The 18,286-nt window shown below is 41.7% G+C and overlaps 2 protein-coding genes across 9 annotated transcripts in view; one reads left to right on the forward strand and one right to left on the reverse strand.

The window, feature by feature from the left end:
* Window positions 1-394: 394 nt before the first annotated feature.
* Window positions 395-18,051, reverse strand: MTRF1 (mitochondrial translation release factor 1). Of its 5 annotated transcripts, none has more exons than XM_027674291.1 (11): window positions 18,032-18,049; window positions 13,786-13,893; window positions 10,531-10,989; window positions 7,907-7,998; window positions 7,012-7,093; window positions 6,673-6,780; window positions 6,412-6,584; window positions 5,114-5,231; window positions 3,806-3,942; window positions 2,273-2,371; window positions 395-623 (listed from the first exon to the last, which is right to left on the reverse strand). In XM_027674291.1, exons 3-11 carry the CDS (start codon window positions 10,964-10,966, stop codon window positions 501-503), a joined length of 1,368 nt encoding a protein of 455 aa, XP_027530092.1. In that variant the 5' UTR covers window positions 10,967-10,989; window positions 13,786-13,893; window positions 18,032-18,049; the 3' UTR covers window positions 395-500. The 5 variants fall into 5 exon arrangements, with proteins under 5 accessions (XP_027530092.1, XP_027530091.1, XP_027530090.1 ...); XM_027674290.1 differs by lacking the exon at window positions 18,032-18,049 and adding an exon at window positions 16,657-17,703; XM_027674289.1 differs by lacking the exon at window positions 18,032-18,049 and adding an exon at window positions 14,793-14,940.
* Window positions 17,791-18,286, forward strand: part of NAA16 (N(alpha)-acetyltransferase 16, NatA auxiliary subunit) — a 69,291-nt gene continuing 68,795 nt past the window's right edge. For 3 of the 4 annotated variants that reach the window (XM_027674285.1, XM_027674288.1, XM_027674284.1), the window contains exon 1: window positions 17,794-18,049. In XM_027674285.1, the coding sequence (XP_027530086.1) occupies window positions 17,996-18,049 (54 nt within the window). In that variant the 5' untranslated portion in view covers window positions 17,794-17,995. Of the gene's footprint in view, window positions 18,050-18,286 lie in introns of all 4 variants that reach the window. The other variant, XR_003532773.1, reaches the window with a different exon arrangement.

Below are 18,286 nucleotides of genomic sequence, written 5' to 3' on the forward strand. Positions count from 1 at the left end.
AAATCACTCCCTTTGCTTTTGTATATTTACTCTAAAGTATCATAATACAAAGTTATTTTTAAGGGATTTCATTTAGGAAGCCGACACAATAAATGGATAAAAAAGAAGTAGTATTCAGGAGGCCAGATTCTAGACTGTGTTGGAGGAGCTCAGTTTCTTTCACCCGCAGAGGAACATCTTCCACCTCCAAAACAAAAAGTGCACTCCCTGCTCCACCACCACGATTCTGTCTCTTTCCAGCTGTAATACAGTCAAGACGGCCAGCTTAACAAAGCCCAGCTGCCAAGACGCAAGGAGTATGCACACAGTACTTCAAGCCTGTTCTTTTCTGCCAGGTCTACTGTAATAAATTCAACCCATTTGCACCAAAACATAAAAAGAATAGTATCACACATTGAGAAACAGAGGAATAGATTTTAATCAACCTATCATCCAACAAACACACCTGTTTTATTTTGCTACTAAACACAACATTTTTGGTTTAACTCTATACATGGTCGTCAGCAGCCTCCTCCTTCGGAAGCCTGCAGATTTTCTAGATATTCGGTGACAGCCTCTATCTCTGCAAACTCCAGTAGTCTGTTGATTAGCTTATCCAGTGCTTCTTTCCCACACAGAATTTCCTATGGAAAAAAAAAGCAGACAAAAGCATTACTGACTGTACTTCAGTACTATTCTGAAATGCTGACTACTCCAATGAGGAGCCCCTGAAATGCTCTTTTTCTGCAGCCTGTCCACTTGCTCACCCTTGCAGTTTCTGCCTGTGTGAAAGCAACACGTGGTGGACAGCAGTGGGACTTGGCTGGCTGCCTGTGAAAGGCACATTGATTCTGGCAGCAACAAAAGGAGCTACTGGTGCCTTCCCACCATATTTTCATGTAACCCATGCGCTTACACGAAAATCCCCTACAAGAACAATCAAGGACCGAAGAACCTAATTCTAATGCTGTTGTTTGTGCCAAAAACTAGGCTGTTCTGCAAGCAAAGCGCAACTAACTTTTGTTAGGCAATTCGTGGTTCCAGTTTCACTCAAAAAAGTAACGAGTTCCCAGCACAAAGTAACTGACTAAGAAAAGTCACCTTTATGCAATCATGGAACTATTTCCTCCACCATAGTATTCTGCACTCCGTTAAATATGAACCATTTAGCATGCCCTGCAGTCTCTGGATTTACCCAGGACACATGTGGGTGCAGTTTGAAAAGTGTTGCTCCTCATGCAATAGCACTTACGGCTAAGTGCTGTAAGTGGATACCTAAGCCAAAATATCAAGGGATCACCCTAAACTTTGTTCTGACATTCAAAACATTTACATAAATTTAATACTCAAAAATCCATTATCAGGAGTCTTTTTCACTGTTAAAAAACTGCAGTAAATGGAACCATAGAATAGCCCAGGACCTTAAGGATCACCTAGCTGCAACCCCTCTGCTATGGCCAGGGACAACTAGACCAAGTTGCTCAAAACCCCATCCAACGCGGACTTGAACACTTCTTGAACAACTTCTCTGGGCAACTTGTTCCAGTGCCTCACCACCCTCACAGTAAAGGATTTTTTCCTAATATCTAATCTAAACATACCCTCTTTGAGTTTGAACCCATTCCTCCTTGTTCTGTCACTACATGGCCTTGTAAAAAGTCTCCACCTTTCTTGTAGGCTTCCTTTTTATACTGGAAGGATGCAATTAGGTCACCCTGGAGCCTTCTCTTTTTTCAGGTTGAATGATCAATAAGATTAAAGTCATATGTAGATATTTACTCAGAAATAAGATCTCAGATAATCTTAAAATGAAAACAATTCAGTTGCAGTTTCTTTTAAGTCTGGCCTCTGAGGCAAACATAAAAGTATTTTTGTTTTTCACCTCAGCTTTAGGAGGAGAAAAGAACAGCTTAACAAAAATAAAAAGTCCCTCATGTCAGCTTTTTCTTTTGGATGTACTGTGCTTCAAGAATCTCAAATGTCACCTGCCCAGTTTGGCCGAGAAACTCATGGAGCTCATTGAGGACTACATGCTTGATCATTTTCCACTCATATAGTAGGAGAAAAATACGCAGAGAAGTAGGCCAGTGAGCTATAGCCCATGTCAGCAATCTCTAACACTACAAGAAGACAGGAAAGAAAGTTTAAGCTTTCTAAATCTACAGTGTTCTGTCAGAGCACCACTGGCTACTTTCTTCATGTATATATATCAAATTGTTTTCACTAAATTGTTTTTTCTTCTTATGGTACACCTAAGTATCTAACTTTAAATACTCTCATAAGCAATCATTACCTTGATATTGCGTGCCTCATATGAGATCCTGTGGTCAGTGACTCTGTCCTGGGTGAAGTTATAAGTACGAATTCTCTCTGACTGGGCTCTTGTTCCCAACTGTAGCAAAGCAGAAAAAAAACAAATTCTGTTATGTTATGTTTTTAAAAAATCAAGTACTTCTCTAGAACAGCATATTTAGAATAAACTTTAATGGATGAGCCTGTTTTAACCACAAACCTAGCAATCACTGGCTTAGCATATGGGTTTTTTTAAATATTGTGGCATTACTAAACTGTATTGTTTGTGATTCTGTATCACAGGCCAAGTTTTTATATCCTCCAGCACATTTCTGTTCCAGCTCTGTAGCTGGAAGAACTACTTAACTCTCAAAAGTCATGTAAGGCAAGAGATATGTCTATACGAGTCCTTAGTTCCATAATGTAAGTATTTTTCCTTTTTTTGGGGTTATAGCTCTCACAAAAAAATTATGAAAGTAATTCCATTAATAACGGAAGCAGCACAGTCAACGCGTGGCTATCGGAAATTAGCACCAAAAGAGTAAATTAGGAGTGAGAGGCTAAGTTACCCTCTAGTGGTAAAGTGCAAGAGTGCAAGCAGCACTCATCTGCACTCAACATGTGTAATTCAAAACAAGGGATTTTTGGGATAAATTCTGAGATATTAGGAAAGGTAAGTCACTTTTGCCTGATTTTCCGCAGTATTTATATAAAGGTTCATCTAAGTCCTTTATGCAACTTTGAAGACTCTCGAGCTGAAATTAATAACAAAAGATAAATGGCTCCCTGCTTGCAACGATGGGGGAATACTCTGCAGGAACAATACATGTAAATACAACCTGAAATTAGTGATTAAATAGCTAAGCTGGAAAATATGGAGTACTGAGTAATTTTCTAATTCTCAAGTTTTTCATTCCCATTGATCACTGTTGAATTTTGTACCACAGATGGGAAAATACTCAAAGAATGACAGGACATTTTGAGAGAAATGCACACTTTGCAGCCTAACTTGAGGTAACTCTTAGGGAAGCTGTTTCTTCCTTAAAAGGTTACCTAAACCATATCAAATAAACTGCTATCTACATGTGTAGTGGCAGGATTGTTTATCTACTTGTTTCTTTCAAAAGCTCTGTATGGCTATATCACATATTCTGGTTTAGAAACTTCTGAGAACTTCTGATCCTAGTTTCTCATGCAAAATAACTTTTTACTGATGCTTTATTTGTGTAACTCTGGCCTTAACAGGGACATTAAATATATGATGTTGAGTTTTGCCTCTTGGATAATCCGAGCTAGTCTTTTGACTCTCTTGTTTTCAGCCACACGTCTCTTTTCATTGCCTGAGAAGTCTACAATACTGTGGAACTGGGATAAGTAGAAACAGACTTACCATTTTTAAATACAAGATTTTCCCTTGTAAGCACACCTGGTTAGACACACACTCTTCCTTGCTCTGTCACAATCACTCAAAAAGATCAGAAACAAATCTACAACACAGCACCCTCTCTGAATCTCAGCCATCACATGTCCTCACCTGCAGTTTTCTGGCGCTCTGCTCTTGACTTAGTTGTTTTTCAATGATCTGCTGGTACAGCTTAGCTCTCAGTGTCCGCAGAGCTATTTCCTTGTTCAGCTGCTGTGACCGCTCCTGCTGGCACTCCACTGCCAGTCCTTTACAGAGGGATTCAAGACCTCAGACCAAAAGCCCATTATAACAAAGAACAAACAAGCTAAATTAATTCTAACACATTAGGCAAATGAAACCTACTGGAATGCTAGTTTGTAGGGCCTTTCAGCTGTGGGATAAAAAGTCATTTTAACACACTGGCCAGAACCATTAGTGTGTTTTTAAACTTGTCACAGCTGCACAGGAGGGCTTTGTTCAGTGCTACAAAAAATCAGGGATATTTTAAAATTTCACAAAGCAAACAAGTTTCTGACCTTGCCTCCAGAAAATGGGTTCACTCCAATTAGCTGTCATATGTTAAAAATGCAATTTGAACAGTCTATAGAAGCATGTTTAAAACAGTGTAACACAAGTTTTTCCACTCTTAGTCCAGATAAGCTCTAGGAGACTGGAAAATTCATTATTCTGGCAGAAAAAGGTTCCTAATCAAAACTGGTGAGTCTTGAACTATGAATAATGAAATAAAGCAAAATAATGGTCTTTAAAAGAAATGTAATACTTATTTTTACTTCTCATTTGATTTCTGAAAGAAAAAGGCATATAGGAAACAGCTGTTTTCAGGTCACTACTGGAATTTCCTGTGCTTAAAGGGATTCTGCATCCAGACAGATAGAAGGTCACTGAATTTCAATAAAAACAAATCCGGAGAAAGACAGAGTGGTCCGGCCTACATGCTACCTTCCCATCAGCATACATTTTCCCTCCTATTCGACGTATGATAGCATTATCTAGTACTGAATGAAAATCTTTAAGTCGTCTTTTTTTATCAGTCATGTAACTACAAAGGTTCCAGCCAAGCAAAGCGTGCCCTGGATTGCCAGTGGCCATTATGCCTGAAGGTACAGAGTACACAGCACAAATCATTTACATCTTCCATCCCATCCCTGTCACCCTCCATTTGTTCTTTCATCCTTCAAAGACGTATATTCATTAAACACTCCCTCTGAAGACAAACTGGCATAATTGTTGTGCCACTGGTACACGGCCCTTTTCTCACATGTTGCCTTGCTACAAAAGGGGCAGAAACCAGAAAGGGCTACTTCCTTTCTTTGGTATAGGGCCCAATCTGCAAGAGACAACTTGCAGGATTCATCAGCTTTCTTTTCAGGATACAGATTTTGTGTGATTAGAAGTATGGAATACAGCCAGACTTACCTGTGGGAAGGTGTACAATTCTCACAGCACTATCAGTTTTGTTAACATGTTGCCCTCCTGCTCCTTTGGCCCTGAATGTATCTATACGCAAATCCTTGGGATCCACTTTAACATCAACCTAGAATCAAAGAAAATTACTACTTCCTCCTCACTCTAAAAATATTTGAATGTCAATGATACTCAACATTAAAAAAAAAAAATCACTTCTCAAAAACTTGCTCCTCTACACCTGAGTAAGAGCTATAATCATTATAACTTAAAAAATGCAGTGTCAAATATCTCTGAAAAGCAAGTGATGCTTTAAATATTTCACTTATTTTTTCAAACTCTTACTCCAGGTCCTTCACAAGACAAGGGGGGTGTGTGTGTGTGTGTGTGAAAGAAAACAAAATCAACGTTTTGTAAAACAACTCACTATGGCAGGGAGACTAAGAAATAAGCAAATATTTAAAAACTACTACTAAACAGCAGTGCAAAGATCTTGTTCATGAGTTAAGCCTGAATGATTCTTGCAACAGTACTTAGACTCATCTAACCGAGGAAAAAATAGGTATATCCAGATCCATCCAAGTAAGGATTGCCACATTGGAAATATGAGTCCATGATGACCTGGACCATAGTTCGAGCTCAGTGGATGGGAAAGGAACATTCAGATCTGATCAATGTTGCAAGGAAAGTATTACAAAGAAGGAGGAGAAGGTTCAGGGGAAGCCTACAGGATCTGGGTTTGTTCATTTTATGTGTATATATCTGGTTTAAGTGAGAACTGTCAGTATCAGTGAGATCTCAGAAAGACAAGCCAACACACTCATTCAAATTCGAAGGAGACTGTCCTTGATTTAACAGAGAAGGACACCAATAATTTAAATGAACCAAAAAAAAATCAAAAGGACCTGCAGAATCACATTAATATGCAACACCGCGTATTTTCTTGGATATATTCCCTGTATTAATATAAGATGTAATTTAAAATTGGCTTACTCATTACAGTGAGCCTTGCCAGTGTTGGGGATGGAACACTTAATGAAATGATCATTCATTTACATGCCATTTCAGGCAACAGCAAATCTCTGCAAAGTTGGTTCTGATGATCCATTTACACATGTAAGGTACAGAGCCAAGGATATCATCTTCCAGAGTCAGAGCACTTGTAGTTCATTTGCTGGGACTTGCACAAAGCACTTGGGTATTGATGAAATCGCCAAAACAGTAACATGCTTTTAAATAACACCTAGTCCAATGTCAAAATGGGTGAGCGGGGACACACCATCACCTTACCACCCCAATTAACAGTTTACCTCCTCTGGCTGAGGGAGGACGATAACTGACATTGTCCCAGTGTGAATACGCTGCATTCTTGATGACATGCCTGTCTCAGGGATTCGCTGGACTCGATGAGTCCCTCCTTCATATTTCAGATGCCTGTAGACATCCTCTCCTGAAATATGAGCAGCAGCATGATGCAACCCTCCTAGAGAGACAAATAGTGTGTAACAAATATAGCAGAGAAACACTGCCTTTAGTTTCATTGTCTTGGTGGAATGTCTGAAGAACTGTACCTATCTCAGCTGGCGTATAGTTCACAATGTCAAAGGTCCAACGTTTGTAGTCTGCATAGTTCTGGTACATCTCAAACATTTCTTTAGTGAACTGCTGGCAGATGTCTCCTAAAAATATAAAGGCACTACAACATAAATAGCAGTTCACAAAATGGTAGTCACCAGTTTTTAGATTTCGCTGCAACTGTAACCCCACTCATTACACATGTTAATGCTCATCTTTAGAAAGCATTACTTAATGCCAATAAAGTACAAAAAAGCATTAAGAATAACCCATAAGAGGTTTAATAAAGTTGGATGGAGGTTTGAAGCAATCTTCACTGTAGGGACTTTGCTGACCTCCGGTTGTTCTGCCAGCCGTCACTTCCAATATGACAGGACTTCTATCGTATTTTTCCTTTGGCACTAGAAGCTGGAAAAGCTGAAAAGAAAAAAAAAAGAATGCTATTATCTCCTTCATGACTCTCTATCGCCTCCTAATCAAATTTACAGCCATCCTTTGCAACTGCCACAGCTTCAGCACACACAACCACTAATTTCTTTTGGCAAGCTAGTTAAGTAGGACTAAAAAACTGTCCAATGGCCATTGCAACTCAGTGCAGTCTGTGTGGAAATGGGATATGCTGTTGCATTGACATGCAAATTCAGTCCTGCAAAGTCAGGTGTCAGGTTACCCTCTGCCAGTCCCATCTACCTATGAACACGAAGTTATTAGCTAACCCAGCCAATCTTTGCATTAGTCTTATTTTTCAGAAAGTGCCATTTCATATTATTTCAGTTTGAACATAGAAATGAGCCCAAACACAGAAGTTCCCACTGAATTGTTTAGCTTCTCTGCTTATAATTAATTTCCCCACTCATGTGGTGCTTTCAGCTGAAGACAACATGAAAGGTTTCAATCAGAAATCTTTCAAGAATGCATGTTCTGCTGCCACAAACAGACTAGGGTGTCATGTTAGGTTTCAGTAGCACAGACTCACCATTTTTTTAATCCCCTTCAGCATTTGCAGACAGACAAGCAAGCAAGAAAAATTACTAAAATACTCAGCTTCTAAGACACAACTGTCACTAAGAAGCTTACTAACAATAAACGTTGCCACTTCTTTTCATGGAGAATACAGAAGCTGGACTTCTGTTTCATCTAACACAAGTGTGAGTCTATTGGTAAGATCACATAGGAACATTTTTCTGACATCTTTATTTACAAAGCTGTAAAATTTTACCTCAGGCTCACCTTTCTGCACAACAGGTTCATTTTTTCATCCAGAGTTTCCTTCTCTTCTAAGGCAAGCTCTAGAAGTTGTTTCTCATCTCTCCTGTCTAGCTCTAAATTTCAATAACATGAATAGATGTTAGCCAATCTCACCCATCTTAGAGCAAATTATAACGTGGCCATTCAAAGACATGGACTGCAGCACATAAAAGCTTGCAGCATTTTACCAGCATGAAATATCAAATAAGAACTGCCCAAGCCATGATGTCCATTGCTAACTAAATGATCATATTTTCCAGGTGTGCTGGAAGGAGTAGCAGGTATCTTACCTCTGATTAGACTGCCCCTTCCCATATTTTAGAGCTTAATAACAAACTAGGAAACATTTTCAGGTAAAGCTTACCAAAGCTCCAAACCTTTTCTGCTATGGAGGCTCCAATTTACAATAACTAAAATAACCCTAAAAATGCTGATCACTTAGCACTAGATTATACACTAAGTAGAAACTTGGAAGACAGTTGGAGTCAAGTGGAAAACCCAACACTGCTGAAACAGGGATCATCCTCTTCTTTTTATCTTTCTTCCCACTGTTCTACCTGCTAAGGAGTGGCTCTGTCACTCATCAGAAAGTAAAACAATTCAACTCACCAGAAGATATAAAACAAGTCTGGTTAAATAAATACATGTTTTTACCATGCCAAGTTGAACTGGATTTAAATTACAACTGGGCAATTACCAGCACAAATGAGGGAATGGGCGAAGACAGCTTTGAACAGCTGGGAGTGAGAGCAAGGAAAGAAAGCAAAAAAGAGGAGAAGAAAGCCTTTTGCCTTGTGACCAGCATGGAAACCATAGGTCTGCCTCAGATGCAGCATAAATCTGGACACTCAATCACTGAATGCATCTCTTCACCTTGCAGGACCTGAGCTCTGGACTCTGCAGCAGGAATTGGGTATCCCAACGGCAGGCACAAGTACCGCAGGCTCCACATCACTGGGTATCTGGAGCCTGGTTCCCCTTTGCAGTAGCCAACACACACACACAAGGGCACACACACACATTTACTGGTGGTCTCAGCAGCAATCCTTGAGAACTAAATGGGTTGGTATGCTGAATCAGCTTTGTATCCTGGGTGAGGACAGCTGGGGTTTTTTTCCTTAAATAAAATATGTCAGATCAAGACTTGAACCTGGCATCTCCTGTACATAAGGCAAGAATCACAGAATGGGTAAGGTTGGAAAGGACCACCAGCGGGGTCATCTAGTCCAGCCTCCCTGCTCAAGCAGGGTCATCCTAGAGCACATGGCACAGGATTGCATCCAGATGGTTCTTGAGTATCTTCAGTGAGGGAGACTCCACAACCTCTCCAGGCAATCTGTTCCAGTGCATGGTCACCCGCACTGTAAAGAAGTTCTTTCTCATATTCAGGCAGAACTTCCTGTGCATCAGTTTCTGCCCATTGCCTCTTGTCCTACTGCTTAGCACCACCAAGAAGAGCCCGGCTCCATCCTCTTGGCACCCTCCCTTCAGATATTTGTATACATTGATAAGGTCCCCCCTCAGAACTGTAAAAATTTCCCTGCCAGTATGTCACAACTCCAACCTAAAACTGTTACTGAATCAAAGGCTTCTAGCTGGTCCAAAAAGTATGATTATTGATCAGTCAGATACACAATATCAAATTAACTACTGTCAGCAGAGGTGAGAGAATGGTCGAGTGGTGACCAGTTAGCTTATGGTTTGAAGGACTGGTATCCCATTCCTACCTCCCTGCAAAAAAGAATTCATTTAATCTACCCCATGACTCACATCACCAGTGGCAAACTGGGAAATATTTTTCTGCTTCACTGAGTGTTGCAAATATAAAATCCTACAGCAATAGTGAGGAATTCAGGTACTAGAGAGAAGACAGTCAGTTACGGAGCTAAATGGAAAACAAAGAGCAGTCAAATGAAAGGAACATCTGTGTTTTAACTTGGCCACATGATAAACAGTAAGATAAAATAATTTGGCTCCATTTAATTAATTTATTGGCTGCAATTTTCTACCATTCTTTTCCCTTCTTTCAAGTAGAACGCACTCTATTCACCCATATCATAACTTATGGAACTGGAAAAATTCTTCATTATATTTACTTGATCCAAAAATAGCCTTTTTGAGTTGCAGTATGAATTTTCCAAAGTTTTCTTAATACTTTCTTATTCTTTCAAGAATATTTCTTTTTCAACATTAAATTTTTGTCCCTCATCTCCTTCACTCTTTCTCCTTTTTTCACCAGTGAAGAGAATTAGAGAGGTTTGAGGATTAACACATTTTAAATAACCATTTTTTCCAAAAGCACAAACAGTTACTTATTTCTAAAACTAAAGAATACAAATGTTTTCTACCTTTCTAAATAAGTTACAATTTTACCAGCTTTATTTCAATATGGCTTACATTGTTTTGTCAACACCCCTTGGCGCTCTCTCTGAAAAGCACCATGAACTTTTGTCCTCCTCCATTTACACCACTGGGTACCAATTTCTCCCGTCCTTTGTTTTTCCCTTCCTTCACTGCTTTAATGTAAGACCCATTCTCTCCAGATCATTGTTTATTAATGAAGTTTATCACAAACACAGCTACTATTTTGAAACTGTTCTCCTTACCTCTGCACATAGCTTCTAACTCCTGAACTTCTTTTTCAGCTTCTTTGATTTCTTGAAATGCAGCTGCAATGGGGGACAGATCGGCACATCTTCTCCTCAGGGTTCTTTGCTCAAAGTCATTTAATGCGTCTGCATTTAACAGATGACTAACCTGCTGGTATTCCTTGCTTAAAGTCTCCAGATACTTCTGCACAGCCTCATGCTTCCACAAAGCTTGAGAATCCTGATGGATTTTCCTATGCCAACTGTTAAAAGACAGAGTGAATCTAGCTGTGTCCAATAAAGACTTTGGCCTCCAAAATCCATGGTTGTGCAGTCCCACCACACACCCTATCTTCTTTGCAACGGGAGGGAAAAAACAGCTGTGAAATTGACTGTGACAGTAGCAATTGGCAAGCAGGCTCTTGAACAGACAGATCCTTTGGAAAGATTTCATTTTGTTTCTTATTTTTCCACCACCTAAAATTAAAAGTAGACAGTGTTATTATCTAGAAAAAGAAAGCATTCTACTGAAAAAAAACCACAACAACAAACATACGCAAGAGCTGTATCAAGCCCAAATCCTAGTTTTGATTACATCAACACAAACGCAACTGTCATGGACAAAATTATTCCTGTTTTAGTCCTGGTTTAAACTCTTATCAACACCATTGTACTGACTGAGGATTGGAAAAAGTCTCTTCTCTCACCTCCTCAAACGGTTTATTTATGCTGTGGAAAAGCTACTGTAGATGCGGCTTTACAGATAACAGCTTCATTTTGCCATATGTCTCATCAGAAAAATCCAACCATTTCATGCCTTACTGGCAAAAGAAAAATGTTGCCAAGAAGACAAATCTTTACTAGAGGTAAAGAATTCTATGTATAGAATGTATGAAACGTCCAGGATTATGTGCCAAGGTATATCCACTACCATAACAGGAGGACATTAGTAGCTGACCACATAATAGGACTGCAACATGCAAGAAATCACTCTCCCATATATGCAGAAGGTAAGACATAGGAACAGTGCTTTATGTCCCCTGTATGCTCTTTACCATGATATATTTACATGTAAGTGACATGATATTTTCCATCCAAAAAGTGAATAAGAAGTGGGTACTCTGAAATACAACTCCTGTATTTTTCTGAGACACTCACCCTACAGTTTTTCAGGACACATGCTCCCCTTAGCATCACTACTGCTCTAGGAAAGATATTTTCATTTTGTATGATTAAAATCGCAAACCATGCTATGAATTACTACCGTGCTCTAAAAATTTATATTGGAGCACAAGGGTCTGCCAAGAAGACTAAATTGAAATCATCCATATTCTAGGACTACTCACACAGAAAAGATTCAACAAAGAAGCGCTCCCTAATAACTCTGCCATTGCCACAGTCCCATCTGCCTGCTGATGTTTACAAAGAAGTGGATTCAGAGAAAATAAGAGCATGAACATTTTTGCAGCAGGATTTCCTTGGAACATACATTTCAGTTTCCTGACACAATTCTGTTTTACTCATCAGTGACAAGACCTTCTGTGCATCTTCAGGCTTTTTATTAACAAATTACTGTGACACTCTAACTACTCAACAGCCATTATTCCCGCCTGTTTACTTTCATCCATTTGTCCACAAGGAAGAAAGAGCAGTATGCAGCAAAACCAGAAGTACTGCACCCTGCTTGCCTGGATGCCTGTTTTACTATCTGCAGAAGGAGAGAAGGACCTTTATTCTACTTCTGCACTTTCCCAGATTCCCCAGCCAGCAGATGCTATTGAATCCACAGCAGTTATTTCAGGACTGCTCTAATGTACAGAAAGCCAATTATACCCCTCATGGACTGCTCTAGTGACTAAAACCCAGCTGTAGCAGAGATCCTGTTCCCTTTACCTTGAACACAGCAAAAGGCACAAATTAGGCTCATTATCTACAGTCCTGGATTTAGTTGCTCAGGGGCATGAGTGGACTCAGTTCCAAAAGACCTAATGCTGCTGATGATACTGGAATTGCTCCAGGTCAGCATGGACCATTTTTGTCTGGTCAAGTGCTAACCATCATTAACTCCATTTTACAATATTAATGTTATATTTTATTTTAATTAATTCATTAAACATATTAATTATAACCATCTAGCTAATTTTTACTGGTGTAGTTAAGAAGCAATGTACTCGAATAATAATAGATGTGTAGTATTGCTTTGCCTGAGCTACCAGAAATTAAAATTCTTAGTTTTAAATGCCTAAAAAAAATGAGTAATGGCATGACACAGACCCTCAGTGAAGTCAGAAATTTCAAAATAATTCTGCTATGCTAAATAAAACAGGTATCTTCTTCTCAGACAGATGTTGCTGCATTACATTTGTGCAGAAATAAGCACATACAAAGCTTTTATAGAGCTATGAGCAGTAAAAGACCTATTAAATGCTTTCCAAAACAGATTTTAATAACTTTTTTACTTGACAAAATTATCTTGTGCACATCACAAATCAAAACCGGTAAGCAAAAGTGACAACTGTAATAGTCTCATTAAAATAATAATTTATAAAATTGTAATTTCAAGACAGGAAAGAGTTGTCAATATCATGAACATTTTTAGAGGTTATAAAAACCATTTCTAGCAATCAAAGATGCAAGTAACTCCATGCAGCTGAACTGAGGCAGAGGAATACACAGGAGGATGTTTCAGCGCACAAAGACTGAACCAGGACCCGCTCGAGGCCGCGGCTCCGAGGCCACCTTCCACACACCTCTGCCCCCCACCACGGCTACCCCGAGCTAAATCCCCGAACGCCCTGCACGAAGCCCCCCTGGCAGCCCTTCCCCGCTGCAGGGTTACGGGCGGACGGGGCAGGCTGCAGCAGGGAGACGCAGGAAGAGCCAGGAGCTAGAGCCAGAGCAGGGAGCCCCGGAGGTGGCGGGGGTCGGAGGCGGCAGCGCGGGGGGCTCCATTCGCCCGACCCGTCCAGGAGCTTTGGCACTCACCGTCCGCACACACGGGCGCCGCACAGATCCTGCCTCCACGCGCGAGGCCATGGCAGACGGGAAGTACAGCGGGCAAACTGCGAGTCCCAGCATGCCTTCGGAAAACCAGGGTTCCCGGCGTGCTGCCGGCCGGCCAGCCCTCCGCAACACGGCGGGACCGGCATCTGCGGGCATTGCCTGACCCATGCCAGCAGGAGAGGCAGCCTCTGCTCTACTGAGTGAAACGCAAGCCCCGAAATAGAAAAAATGGGGAATGTGACCTTAAAAATAGGTCTTCGTTTTCGGTACCTTCCTCGGAGCTGCACAGTAACACACTGACTTCAGCAACACCTTGGGAGGAATGGCAAGTCAGAACAAATTACACACGTCATTCCATGTATTTTCCCAAAACATGGCCTGACAAAAACATTGTTTCAAATCGGATTATTAAAGATTAATTTCACATAAGTCTGAATAAAATAACATTAATTTCCACTTTATGTCAAAGCTATTTAAAATGAATTATTACTATGATACTAAAGACAAACACTGGTTACAAAATATCAATGAATTTAACCATTCCAATTATCACTATGTTAGCTGGCTGCAGTTTCCTAATAAGATATGTTTTAAAGCACACATTTTAATAGATAGTATTAAACAGATTATACAACTACCTCCCTAATTAAAATTTTAAAAATACTTAAGTAGCATTGGTTTTTTATCTCTATAATCACTTAAAAAAAGCTTTCTTCCCAGCTACTGACATTCAACAAGACTTAAAAAAAAAAAAAGGAAGGACTTTGATTTTTGGCATGTAAAACGTCACTGGGGTTTGGTGTGGTAAATATTCCAAAAGACTGAAAACGAGACTGGTTGATGGAGAGGATTTAGATCAAACCTCAGACCATGAATGACAACTAACCACTTGCTTAGACCTGAGGACAGCTTTTGGCTCTGTTCCACCCCCATGCGACAGAAGTCAAGGCAGATGGAGGTAAAGGCTGTTCCAGAGAACAGGATCCACCCTGGAACTGGTCCAATTTACAAAAGGGCCACAGCAAACAGCACCCTGAAACCTCCAAGTTGCTTCCCCAGGCCCGAGCCTGCGGTGATGTGCCATGAGAGATGTCATTGGTCGGACACCATCCCCACTGTGCCTCACTCATCTTCCACTATGACTTTTGGGACTTAGTGAAATGAAATAATAAAATTACACTTGCATTGGTAAGTATCAAATATGCAGTTAGATACTTAAAAATCTTGAGAAGGACAACCAAGAACCTAATAAGAACACGAAACTGCAAGTAGACCACCTGCTTCAAAATTGGTTTCAAAAGAAGAGGGTAGGCGAAGGAAAATCAAATCAGCTTCTACTCCAGCCAGTAATGGTTCTTGCATTAAATCCTCTGATTAAATGTGATCATGGTTCAATTTTTATTGTGCCTTGTGAGTGAATTCTTCAAATTACCGGTGAAAATAGAGACCGTAATAAGCTCCCACATCCCCCCTCTCCCATCAGGCAGCAGATTACACAGGGGCCACACCGCAGAGACAAAGGCTGGACATGTAAGATACACTCTTTCCCTAAGTTTACTGTACGCTTTTTTTGACTGCAATATAGGAACAGAGTATGAGGGATGAAAAACTGCATTGCTGTCTGTGCTTTCATACCTCTCAGAGTTTGTTTTGATGCCTTAAAATCTGCATGGCTGATGCAGAAGCTGGTGATGGAGCTGGTGAGGACCAAGGATTATGGAGCATGGGCTGCTTGAAGCAGGGTGCCACTGCCTTCTTCAACAACCATGGCAGCCCGCAGGGCCATTGGAGGCAGAAGGGAAGAGTGACAGCAGAAAGACAGACGGTCTTCAAGGATTTGGGACAGAGATAGCAGTCCTGTACTTTAAAACCTGGCAATCCCAACCTGCCAATTGCTTTAGAAACTGGAAGCAAAGAAATGGCTCATCAGACAGAACAGGCTCTAGGCCTTACAACACACTTGGCTTGAAGGCAGGTCCATGCCCACACAAAGGTCCTTTTTCGCTCAGGGGGCCCCAGCTGAGTTTAGCGATGTGCAAGCATTGTGCCACAACTTCTACAGGGCACAGAGTAAAGTGAGCTACGGGGCAAAAATCACAAGCTTGTTACAATGTATAGATCACTTTAATATTGCTTCCCCCTTTCAGCCCAAACAGATGTCAACAGACTTCTGATTTCCTTCTGTTTGAAGAAAAAACTGGTGACAGAATCATACACTTCTTGAATACAGTGCTGTTTATTAACAAAGCCTGTAGCAAGAGCTTTGTTTTGCCCAGCACAGTGGGATTAAATGACAAGAAGTTTTCCTGACTGCGCTCCCAAACCTCACCTTCAACTGGAGCTCTGCCTCCCTGCAAAGCTCATTTCTTTGTTTATTCTTTCTCGGCTAGTCTAAAAACGTTCCTTTTATTGCCTCCCCGCTTTTCTTTTCTTGCCACTTTAAAGACAGACTTCTAATACGGACACATCTAAATGCAAATTGAACCCCTGCCTCTTATTTGCAATTTGCCTATTTTCAGGCAGCATTCTTTCCAGTGTTTGGACTAGCGGGAAACAGAGCCCTTTAACTGTCAAGAACAGCCTTACTGCTTCAGACCAAAGGTCTACCTAGCATAATATTTGCCTGACCCATCTAGGTGATGCATCTGTTTATCACTCAACCCAACCAGAGGCAAAAACATGCCTTTTGCTAAGACAGAAACTAGAGTTCATAAATTCAAGGCTTCAGCTAGTTATAAAAAATGCTGAAGACATGCCATGGTACAAACAGGCTCTCAAAATGATGCTGCAGAGCAAAGCCAAGTTGGCTGTCCCTGTCAACAATTCTCCTGCTTTGTAAAAATCAGACCCAGTACAACACTACTATACCATACAGCAGAAAGAAGACTGAATTGGGTATTGAGTGTGGAAAATACACTTATTGCTCTCAATGACCCAGGTGACTGACATCATTTAAAAGCATGCCAGAACAAAAAAGTGAGAAATAAATACAATAAAGATATTCCTTATTACAGACCATATATCTAGACAGATTAACAAAACACGATGAAAACCAACCATCATTCACAAAAAACAGTGGCCATAAGCTAATGTTCAGCTAAGAAGAATTGTAGGAAAGCATACCCTTTATATTCTCCATACCTTTGCTATTTTCATCTCTGGAGGTTTCCTAAACGTATCTTTTTTTTATTTTCCTAATTAGTAGTTCTTAAGTTAGGCTGACATCCAGGTTACTCGCTTTCAAGAAATTGTCCACTCTCTTGTTCCCTCCTTTAGCCTGAAAGGAAAGCAGCTATCATGTCATCAGCTTCAGCAAGGCTTGTGTCAAGTCAAGGACACGCTGCTCAGGATCCTCAGTCACAGTCATCTACTTATCGTGAACCAAATTAAATATATTAAGTACACAGTTTTTCCAACTGGCTCTTGTGATATCCTGTTTTCTGCACCCTTGCTTTACTGCAGGTATCTGTCAGGTTCATCATCTGGGACTGTAGGAGGATAACGATATTATTACAGAATTAAAATACCTTAAGAAATAGCAAAATACAATTAATAGTTTTAAAGGGTAATTACATAAAAAGAGATTTTAATTGAAGCCTCCGGGTTTTTTTTTCACCTGTAAGATGGTCTTTCTAATTAGTTGTAACCTTGACAATTTAACCAGCTTTCCTTCTAAATAACGCCCCAGGCCATGTGGTTTTAGTGTTCCTGGTTGTTGGTGTTTTTTGTGGGTTGTTTGTTTGGTTTTTGTTTTGTGGGGGTTTTGTTTTGTTTTTTAAGGACGAATTCTGGGAACAAGAAGAAAAACATATTTTCAGAAGAGCCAAGCGATGAATAAACGCTGCTGTTCCATGCATGCAGGATGGTGCCGGGAAGTTTTACATAACCAACTGCTGAAAATGCATTAATGACTTCCCCGCTTGCTCAAAGTCTGACTGCTTAAGTTTGCTGTTGTTTCCTTAAATACCAGCCAGGGCAACACCAAGCCCGCAGAGCCTCCCCGAGCTCCGCCGTTAGCAGAGGCTCCGCTCCCTCCCAACACCGCCTCACAGGCTTCCGGGCAGCTCTCCGAGGCGGCCGTCCAAGCGCCGAGAGAGGAGCGCTCCAGCCAACACGCCGGGAATCGCAGAGGGAATCCTCGCTCCCGGCCCTGGGGCCAGGCGGGCGGAGGGGGGTGTCCGTGAGGGGAAGCAGCAGTACGCCTGCGCCGAGGGGACCCCGGCGGCCATTTTGCAGCGTCAGGCGAGCGGCGAGGCCGCCCCGGCAGCTGCGCAGAGGGGTTCGGGGGAGCCGGCGCGGAGGGCGGGCGGCGCAGGGCTATGAGTTAAAGAGCCGCCGCCGCTCAGGCAGGAGCTGCCGCCGCCCTGCCGAGTTTGGGGTATTCCTTCCCTGCTTCCCCTGTTCTCCCGCCCCTCGTATCGCTAGCCGCCCGGCCGCCCCCACCCCCGCCAGCCGTGCCTGCCCCGGGGCCGCCCGCGCCATGCCGTCCGTGCCGCTGCCGCCCAAGGAGAGCAACCTCTTTAAGCGGATCTTGGTGAGCCCCCCGCCCCGCTCCTCTCTCCTCCCGTCGCCGCTTCTCCCTCCTCCTCCTCCCTGCCGCGCTCCAGCCTCGCTCGGTGCCCTCCGGGTCACTCTGCTCGCTGCCGCCGAAGTTGGCCCCGGCTGAGCGATCACGGATGCGGCGGCCGCGCTCGCCCGGGGGGGGGGCCGGGTTGCCATCGGCTCCTCGTCCCGGTTCGTCCCCGCTTCCTTCCTTCCTTTGTCTGAGGCC

Source organism: Neopelma chrysocephalum, unplaced genomic scaffold, assembly GCF_003984885.1.
Source record: "Neopelma chrysocephalum unplaced genomic scaffold, ASM398488v2 Primary Assembly neopelma1_25, whole genome shotgun sequence".
NCBI lineage: Eukaryota > Metazoa > Chordata > Aves > Passeriformes > Pipridae > Neopelma > Neopelma chrysocephalum.

Excerpts from the sequence above, each read along its gene's own strand:
- MTRF1 (XM_027674292.1), bottom strand. The coding sequence starts at position 10,966 with ATGAAATCTTTCCAAAGGATCTGTCTGTTCAAGAGCCTGCTTGCCAAT. Across the intron at positions 7,999-10,530 it reads GTTAGAAGCTATGTGCAGAG|AGCTAGACAGGAGAGATGAG; the intron begins GTAAGGAGAACA and ends ATTGAAATTTAG. Across the intron at positions 2,372-3,805 it reads AGAGCGCCAGAAAACTGCAG|TTGGGAACAAGAGCCCAGTC; the intron begins GTGAGGACATGT and ends GCTTTGCTACAG.